This window comes from Phocoena phocoena, chromosome 6, assembly GCF_963924675.1.
Source record: "Phocoena phocoena chromosome 6, mPhoPho1.1, whole genome shotgun sequence".
Taxonomy (NCBI): Eukaryota; Metazoa; Chordata; class Mammalia; order Artiodactyla; family Phocoenidae; genus Phocoena; species Phocoena phocoena.
In genome coordinates, this window is record NC_089224.1 from 108537646 (window position 1) to 108546975 (window position 9330).

General features: G+C 56.5%; 1 protein-coding gene across 2 annotated transcripts in view; it reads left to right on the plus strand.

Moving 5' to 3' along the window:
* Nucleotides 1-8560, plus strand: part of NUP188 (nucleoporin 188) — a 46376-nt gene extending 37816 nt beyond the window's left edge. The window contains exons 31-44 of one of the 2 annotated variants that reach the window (XM_065878706.1): nt 1971-2048; nt 2365-2450; nt 2693-2838; nt 3056-3237; nt 4516-4719; nt 4870-4962; nt 5325-5483; nt 5832-5969; nt 6613-6687; nt 6775-6999; nt 7127-7258; nt 7477-7550; nt 7684-7813; nt 7952-8560. In XM_065878706.1, the coding sequence (XP_065734778.1) occupies nt 1971-2048; nt 2365-2450; nt 2693-2838; nt 3056-3237; nt 4516-4719; nt 4870-4962; nt 5325-5483; nt 5832-5969; nt 6613-6687; nt 6775-6999; nt 7127-7258; nt 7477-7550; nt 7684-7813; nt 7952-8128 (1899 nt within the window). In that variant the 3' untranslated portion in view covers nt 8129-8560. The remainder of the gene's footprint in view (nt 1-1970; nt 2049-2364; nt 2451-2692; nt 2839-3055; nt 3238-4515; nt 4720-4869; nt 4963-5324; nt 5484-5831; nt 5970-6612; nt 6688-6774; nt 7000-7126; nt 7259-7476; nt 7551-7683; nt 7814-7951) is intronic. The other variant, XM_065878707.1, reaches the window with a different exon arrangement.
* Nucleotides 8561-9330: the final 770 nt, after the last annotated feature.

Below are 9330 nucleotides of genomic sequence, written 5' to 3' on the forward strand. Positions count from 1 at the left end.
TCACACTGTGTGCCCTGTGGACGCTAAGTACATATTTGTTGACTAGTCAGCAGGTAGCTACAACGGCTGCAGCAGCACCCTCTCTAGGGAACAGTTGGTTTTCCTTGGTTCTAGAAACGGCATTTCCTGGGCTTCTTAGAAAAAGAACAGAGGCCATTGTCTCTGCAACGTGTGTCTACAGAGCATTGGATTTTAGAGAGAGAGTTAACGTTTGGGAAGAATTTGCATTTTCCCTTGGCGCGCGCGCTTTGACAATGCCATGCTGTGGAATAAGGACTTGATATTGACCTATTTTGCCTTAGGGAATCCAGATTATTATCTTGATTTCATTACTAACTTCAGCTTAATAGATGCCCTTTGTTCCAGGCACACTCTTACATCTTCCATGACTTGTTCCCTAGTGCCAGACTGCCCACAGCCTTGGAGCTTGGCTGTGGCAGAGTGGTTTTGGACCCCTGAGACTGTAGACACACTAAAAGGCTCAACCATCTTGGGGGAATGATTGATTCCCCAGGCAGTAATTTGTGTGTCACCTGCCTTTTAGGTCCTACCTGGGCAGCAATTCTTGAATTGCAGCTCTGAAAATCTCACCATCCTCTTTTCCCCTAGGAAACCTATTTGGTTTAGTCCAGGATATTGATCATTCATTCATTTAATGGATAGTAATGGAATGCTTACTATGTGCCAGGCACTGGGATGCAGCAGTGAATAAGGCAAATAGGGTCTTTGATCTCATGGAAGGTGGCCCATGAGAGAGGCAAATTGTGAACAAATTTACAAAGAAATACAGTTTGGGATTGTGGTAGTTCACTTGGAAGACGCTGTGGTAGGGCTTCCCTGGTGGCGCAGTGGTTAAGAATCCGCCTGCCAATGCAGGGGACACAGGTTTGAGCCCCAGTCTGGGAAGCTCCCACATGCTGCGGAGCAACTAAGCCCATGCGCCACAACTACTGAGACTGCGCTCTAGAACCCACGAGCCACAACAACTGAAGCCCGTGCACCTAGAGCCCATGCTCCGCATCAAGAGAAGCCACCTCAGGCTTCCCTGGTGGCACAGTGGTTGGGAGTCTGCCTGCCGATGCAGGGGACACGGGTTTGTGCCCCGGTCCGGGAGGATCCCACGTGCCGCGGAGTGGCTGGGCCCGTGGGCCATGGCCACTGGGCCTGCGCGTCCAGAGCCTGTGCTGTGCGGCGGGAGAGGCCACAGCAGTGAGAGGCCCGCGTACCGCAAAAAAAAAAAAGAGAAGCCATCTCAATGAGAAGCCTGCACACTGCAAGGAAGAGTAGCCCCCGCTCACCACAACTAGAGAAAAAAGCCCGTATGCAGCAACGAAGACCCAACACAGACAGACAGACATACATACATACATACATACATACATACATACATACATAAATAAATAAATAAATAAATAAGTAAATAAGTAAGTAAATAAATAAATAAATAAATATAAAAGAAGATGCTATGGTAGCGACTGCTAAAGGAGGATAGGAGTGGTCGGGAGGCCCTCTCTGAGGAGGTGCTGTCCACACTGAGGCCTGAGTGTGTGAGGAACCTTCCAGAGGGTGCTCTAGGCAGTCAGAGTCACAGATGCAAGTGTCCAGAAGTGGGAAGAGCTTGGTGTATTCACGGAGGAGGAAGGAGGCCTGTAGGGCTGGAGTCGAGTGAGCACAACGGGGATGATACCAAAATCAGGTGGACCAGATCCTAAGGGGCTCCCAGGCCTTGTAGAGGAGTTTGTGTTTCTAGATGGGTTCCACTGGGAAGCCTTGAAGGGTCTGAGCAGAGGAAGGATGTCATCAGGGGGAGGAGGTGAACCTGGGCTTGGTTCTGAGCATGACTAAGGTGGACAAAGAAACAGCAGGGCCCTCAAGCCCCATTTTAAACAGGCAGTCGGTAAGGACCCCACCTTTCTTGGCTTTTAGAGTCTGGGAAATTTTCCAGACGTTTTTTTCCTGTTCCTTTGCAGGCGGAGATAATGCACCTGACTGACTCTGCAGTGCGTCGCCAGCTCTTTCTTGACGTGCTCGATGGGACCAAGGCGTTAGTAAGTGTGTCTGGGAGATTTCCCATTCCTCCCAGGGAGAAGGTCTCCGAGGTCAAATAGCTGCTCGCAGCCTGCAGCCGCAAGAGTGGTCAGGTCAAAGGGCTCAAGTGGCCTGGGAGGCCCGAGGCTGCAGTGGGAGGCAGAGGCCTGCTGCCGCCGTGCCAACCCCTGGCCTCTTCCCCGTGACCCACCCCTGTGAGCTCGCTGCTGGGAAAGAAAGGCCTGAGGCCGAAGGTGCCTGTGGACGGAGCTCACATCTGCCCGCCTTGTCAGCTCACAGGAAGCCTGGTGTTAACTGTGTGCCGTCTCCCCTCAGCTCCTAGTCCCCGCCTCCGTGAACTGCCTCCGCCTGGGCTCCATGATGTGCACTCTGCTGCTTATTCTTCTCCGGCAGTGGAAGAGGTGAGCCCTGTGACAGGAGGGGCGGCCTGTCCCATCCTCTTTAGTGACGCTTGCCTTACCCTTCCCGAAGGGGAGGAAGTGGGTGTGAAATGGGCTGGGCTCCCCTCGTGGGGAACGGGACTCAGGCAGACACCTGACGTGAGGCTCACTGCTCCACAGGCATCCTGAGGGGGAGCAGGGCAGTGTGTGGCCTTTCTCTGAGGTGTGTTCTCCCGGCCCTCTCCTCTCCACGTTGCTTCTAGTGAGTTAGGTTCTGTGGATGAAATCCTCAGACCCTTGACGGAGATCCTGGAGGGAGTGCTGCAGGCAGACCAGCAACTCATGGAGAAGACCAAGGCCAAGGTGTTCTCAGCGTTCATCACGGTGCTGCAGATGAAGGAGATGAGAGGTGAGGGGCAGAGAGGAGCCGGTGGAGCAGTCTCCTGGCCCCTGTGCCAGCCAGCCTGGACAGGGCTTCCTCCACTTCAGAGCCAGATGTTTCTCCTGTGAGGCTTGAGTTTTTGGTCTTGGAACTCTTATCTTCAGGAAAACTCTTTTTCTCCTCCCCTCCCATGGGACAGATGCCTTGGTGAGCATGACAGCATCCCCTCCCGTCTGCTTTGCAGTGAGCGACATCCCCCAGTACTCCCAGCTGGTGCTGAACGTCTGTGAGACCCTCCAAGAAGAGGTGATTGCGCTCTTCGACCAGACCCGCCACAGTCTGGCATCAGGCAGTGCCACAGAGGACAAGGACAGCATGGAAACTGACGACTGCTCCCGGCCCCGGCACAAGGACCAGCGGGATGGGGTGAGGGGGCACCCTGTCTGTCCTTCCCACACGCATCCACAGATATGAACTGCTGCCTCGTCTGTGCCAGGCCCTGGGGCTGATTAGTGACCAAGACAGTCACAGCCTGATGGGGAAAGTTAATAAATCAGACTGTGCAGAGATGTGTCAGAATTCCATTGTGGAAAGTCCTGCAGGGGTGAAACAGGGAGCATGTGCAGCATGGAGTTCTCACATCATCTAGGGACTCAGAAAGAAAGTGCCCTTTCAGCAGTGACTTAAAGTACTGGTAGAGCCGTGCAGGCCACGGGAGCAGGGGAGCTTCGGGCAGCAAGGACAGTGTGTACTGAGCTGTGGGTAACAGTCATCTGGTGTGAGCCAAGATGAAGTGAGGCCTGGAGAGCTGGGGGCTAGATGACCAGCAGCCTTGTCAGGGTCTTTGGTCTGGGCTCCTAAGTGAAATAGGAAACGATTTAAGGATTTTAAGCAAGGGAGAGGAAACATGAGATTTGTACTTTAGAAAGTGTGGTGGATGTAGTATGGAACACTTTTTCAAACTGTGGGTCAGGACCTATAAATGGGTCCTGAGCTCATTTGGTTACAACCAGCTTTTTTTTTTTTTTTTGCGGTACGCGGGCCTCTCGCTGCTGTGCCCTCTCCCGTTGCGGAGCACAGGCTCCAGACGCGCGGTCTCAGCGGCCATGGCTCACGGGCCCAGCCGCTCCGCGGCATGTGGGATCTTCCCGGACCGGGGCATGAACCCGTGTCCCCTGCATCGGCAGGCGGACTCTGAACCACTGCGCCACCAGGGAAGCCCCACAACCAGCATTTTTTAAACGAATTAGAATAAAACATAAACGAAAATATCTGTGCTTTGCAGGAGATAAGGGTAGGTTTAATGAAAACATGTAAGTATGCCTATACTGGAGCGCAGTGTAAAACGTATTATTACTTTGGGTGGCTCGTGGTCAACAGTAAGTGTGAAAAGCCACTGGGATGAAGAATGGAGTAGAGAGGATCCAGAGAGAGTGAAGGCCCATTTAGTAGGTGACTGCAATAGTGCAGCTAGAGGGGAGGCCACTTTGACTCCACGCAGCAGCGGGCTCAGGTGGTGGAATCGGGAAGGAGCGCTGACACGGCTTGATGGCAGTTTGGGGTGGTGGGGAGGGCGCTGGAGTCCTGTCTCAGCCGGCTCACTCGGAGTGGGGGTGACCGGGGGGCAGTCTGTCCTCGTCCTCCCCTCCTCCTCCCCCTGCACTGCCTCCTTCCCTTTCACCCATCTTTGCCCCTGGGCCCCAGCAGGTGTGTGTCCTGGGCCTGCATCTGGCCAAGGAGCTGTGTGAGGTGGACGAGGATGGCGACTCGTGGCTGCAGGTGACCCGCAGGCTCCCCCTCCTGCCGACCCTCTTCACCACCTTGGAGGTGAGCCTTCGCATGAAGCAGAACCTGCATTTCACCGAGGCCGCGCTGCACCTACTCCTTACCCTGGCTCGCACCCAGCAGGTAGGAGGCAAGCCCGAGGGAGCCTCTTTGCGTATGCTGGGTGGGTTCTGACGCTGCCTGTGAGTCTCCCAGCCCAAGACCTCCACCTGCCCTTGGGTGGGGCGGCTGCGGTGACAAGCTTCCATCTCATTCTGCATCTTTCCCTCCCAGGGGGCCACAGCAGTGGCTGGAGCCGGCATCACCCAGAGCATTTGTTTGCCCCTCCTGAGTGTGTACCAGCTCAGCACCAATGGGACAGTGCAGGTGAGTGCCAGTGGCCTGCCACTGCCTCCCCCAGCCCCACTTGGTGCTTTCACTTGCCCCAGAAGTTGCTCTCTTTAGTGGCCTAGTTAATGCACTGATGGTGCAGAATCCTCCCCGCCCCCAGACTGACCTCTAGCAAGAGTAGCTCACACAGTTAGTTAGTGCTGGACGCGGGTCTAGAACCTAGATTCCTGTAACTGCTGCCTTCGGACCCCATCTGGCCCTGCTGCCGTCCATTCCAGGAGCTTTTCTATTCTGACCAGCCAGGCTGCCTCAACTGCTGGGCTGCAAGGAGGCCCCGCTCTACCTGTCAGCTGGGTTCCTCGGCGCTGTCGTGATCCTGTCTGTTGTTTGTGTCTCAGACGCCCGGCACCTCTCGGAAGTCGCTGGACGCCCCCTCTTGGCCGGGTGTCTACCGCCTGTCCATGTCCCTGATGGAGCGGCTCCTCAAAACCCTGCGCTACAACTTCCTGACCGAGGCCCTGGACTTCGTGGGGGTTCACCAGGAGCGGGCCTTACAGGTGAGGGGCCGCTGGGATCCTTGGGGTCGGGGCTTGGGGTTCAGGGGCATCTAGACTGTTCGGGTCTGAGGCTTGGCAGTTGAGCGGTGCCAGTACTCCCGCTTCTGAGATGCCGTAAGGACTGTTGGCTGACAGGCCAAGCAGTGTGGCTGCCCTGCTGAGGGAGGGGAATGGTCTGGGATCCGCTCAGACAGAAACCTCTTAGTCAGAAACCGCTTCGTCCAGCCCCCTGTTAACGCTGCCACCTCAGCGTATGTGGACCCAGGACCTCTCCTCCCCGTGGGAGGGCAGGAGCAGGCATGGCAGGTCCCTGAGTCACCCCATCCTTCCCCGTGTCCCCCCTCCCAGTGCCTCAATGCGGTGAGGACGGTGCAGAGTCTGGCGTGCCTGGAGGAGGCGGACCACACCGTGGGCTTCCTCCTGCAGCTCTCCAGCTTCAGGAAGGAGTGGCACTTCCACCTGCCTCAGCTTATGCGGGACGTCCAGGTGGGGCCTCAGACCTGCTTCTTGAAGGGTCTGGGGAAATGCTCGGAGGGGATGGGGCAGGCAGTGAATCGCAGGCCTGTTCCTGGAATGTGGGCTTTTTCTTTAGGTATCACAGGGTTTGGTTTCACACTGCTCCCTCTGGAGCTGAATTTTCCCTCCACAGGACAGGGCAGCCTCATAGGTTGAGAAGCTGGGCTCTGTGGGATCGACCTTGGTTCGCATCCCTTAGAACAGGACTTGGGAGCCAGCCGAAGAGGGGGGCAGGGAAAGAACACAGGCTCTGGAGTCAGACAGGCCTGTCATTTGCTGGTTGTGTGAGCTTGGTGAAGTTACTTCACCTCTCTCTAAGCCTTTTTCTTCTTCTGTAAGATGGGAAAATTATCCCCATCTTACTTATTTACTTAGGACCTCATACTGTGCCTGGCATCTAGCTGGGTCCCAGGGAAACCGTCCAGGCATCTGTTGACCCACAGTCTGCAGTCGAGCGTGCTTGGTGGCTGTGAGATTTTGAGATAGAGAATGTAGGGAGGGGCTCAGGGGGCCGGAGAAGTGCGTTGTTACCATAGAGACCTGCAGGGTCGGTCTAGTTGGTTGGGCTGCTGCCTCGAGGCTCCCCCTCACCCCTCCCCTGGGTTTGCTGCAGGTAAACCTGGGCTACCTGTGCCAGGCCTGTACCTCCCTCCTGCACAGCCGCAAGATGCTGCAGCACTACCTGCAGGTAACTGAGCCCTTGTCCGCTGCTGCTGCCCGGACCGCCTCGCCCCTGGCTTCCGTGGGCTCCAGCCATCTCTTGTCTCCCCCCCAGAACAAAAACGGGGAGGGCATCCCCTCGGCTGTCGCCCCCCGAGCTCAGCGGCCACCCACAGCTGCCCCCTCCTGCTCCTCCTCCAAGCAGCCCACTCCTGACACAGAGGCCTCGGAGCAGCGGGCCTTGCACACCGTCCAGTACGGGCTCCTCAAGATCCTCAGCAGGACCCTGGCGGCCCTGCGCCACTTCACCCCCGACGTATGCCAGATCCTGCTGGATCAGGTACCAGCCACATTGTGCCACCAGCCTCCAGTGGAGCCGTGAAGGCTCTGCTGTGCCCTGCTCTGCACCAAGAGCTGCCTGGGCCCTGTGGGGCCCTACATCGCTCTCGTCTTGCCTTGCCTTGCAGTCCCTGGACCTTGCTGAATACAACTTCCTGTTTGCCCTGAGCTTCACCACTCCCACCTTTGACTCCGAAGTGGCCCCCTCTTTTGGGACCCTTCTGGCCACAGTGAATGTGGCCCTAAACATGCTTGGTGAGGTAAGTTGGCCCCTCAACCCAAGTCTTCCTGTGGGCACATTTATCTAGCCTTCCCTTCATAAAGGGAGTGTGATAGAGCTGACCTGTAAGAATTAGCATGAGACTTAAATGAGTAACTGATAAAACAGCTTAATGTAGGCCCTGCAAAATGGAGGCTCTCAAGGAGTTGGAGCTGTTACTGTTACCTTATTTTTTTAACCCCATTTCTTTTTCTCCAGCTGGACAAGAAAAAGGAGCCTCTCACCCAGGCAGTGGGGCTCAGCACACAAGCGGAAGGGAGCAGAACACTGAAGTAAGAAAGCCTCCTTCCGGGATTGGTTTGGGGCTGGGGCAGTCTTGGGCTGGCTCTTCTCTTGGCGCAGTGGCCCACCGCACACTGCCAGCTTGGCCCTCCCTGCAGCAGCGCCCAACCTGCCCTCCTCCAGGTCCCTCCTGATGTTTACCATGGAGAACTGCTTCTACCTGCTCATCTCCCAGGCAATGCGTTACCTTAGGGACCCGGCTGTGCACCCCCGGGACAAGCAGCGGATGAAGCAGGAGCTCAGCTCAGAGTTGGTAGGATGGGTAGGGGGCCCTGCCTGGTGGGGCAGGGCCACTGGGGAGGGGCCCCAGGAGGTCCCAGTCCCCCACTTCCCGTGGCCAGTCCTGAGGGTGGGGGACACGGGGCCTCATCAGGTGCTTTTTCTCTTGCAGAGCACTCTGCTCTCCAGCCTCTCACGCTACTTCCGCCGGGGAGCCCCCAGCTCCCCTGCTGCTGGCATCCTTCCCTCGCCTCAGGGCAAGTCCACCTCTCTCTCCAAGGTCAGCCCTGAGAGTCAGGAGCCTCTGATCCAGCTAGTGCAGGCCTTTGTCCGGCACGTGCAAAGATAGGGCCTTGGGCCCGCCGCCACTCTCCACCAGCCTGCATGGGAGCCGTGGGCAGCAGGGGTGCTGCTGGCCTGAGGGGCCTGTCTGGGGCTGAGAGCAGCTCCTGTCACCCTCCCCAGAGTAGCCACGACTCCAGCCACCAGCCCCCAGCATTATTTTTGTAATAGATCAAGAGGTCAACAGCGGGGAGCCACGAGTCTACTGCGCTCACAGTCTCATGTTCAGAATGCCCCCAAGAGGTGTATTCCTTTCCTTCAAGCATTCCCCACAGCACTTGACCCTGGCCCTGGGGAGAGATGGGGGAGCCAGTGTCACGTGCAACCAGGAGAGGCTGTACGCACGGGTTTGAGAATCTCTTTTCCACGCTCTGTTCTTGCAGTTTTGGGTAATATTGTGGTCTATTTATACAAATATTAAAATACTGTTTATACACAACCGTGTGGGGTGTACCTTCAAAGCCCAAGGACTAGCCAGCTCTCAGAGCATCGAACCGCCTCCCTCGGCCGAGGGCCCAGAGTGGGGTGGAGGTTTGGGGAAGGCGAGATAGCCACCACTGACCTAACGAACATTCCTCCGTTCACGTCTTGGTGTTGGGGGTGCTGGGTGGGCGCTCAGATTCCGCCCCCCAACCCCTACCACGCACCTCCACTTACAGCTGGCTGAGCTCACCACTGGCTAGAGCCTTCCTTGAAGCTCTGCTCCTGTTTATAGCTCTGTGCCTCCCCCTCCCTTCAGAAGGCCCGACAGTGAGGCCCACCAGCCTCTAGCCTCTAGCCTCCTTGGGACCTAATCACAGAGTTCTGGGCCCGGCTACAGGCCTTAATCTAAAACTGGCTTGTAGCCCAGAGCTACCACTTGAAGTTTCTGGAACCAGACTGACCTGGGCTAGAGTCCCTGCGTGGCCACTTGCCAGTTATGGAACGTTGCGGAGGTGACTTTCTGATCTCTTCTTCCCTCATCTGCGAGGACGACACGAGAATACACGTGAACGTGCTTGGCTCAGTGCCGGGCCCCTGGGAAGCACTGTCAGCCGGCAATTACTCGAGCTTAAACTATCGTGCAAATTTTACAGTCCACTCTACCCGATTTTAGGCAAGTCTTTCTTAGGAATAAAACATCTATTATGCAGCTTCATGGGACTTCCCTGGTGGTCCAGTGGTTAGGACCCTGCGCTTCCACTGCAGGGGGCCTGGGTTCAACCCCTG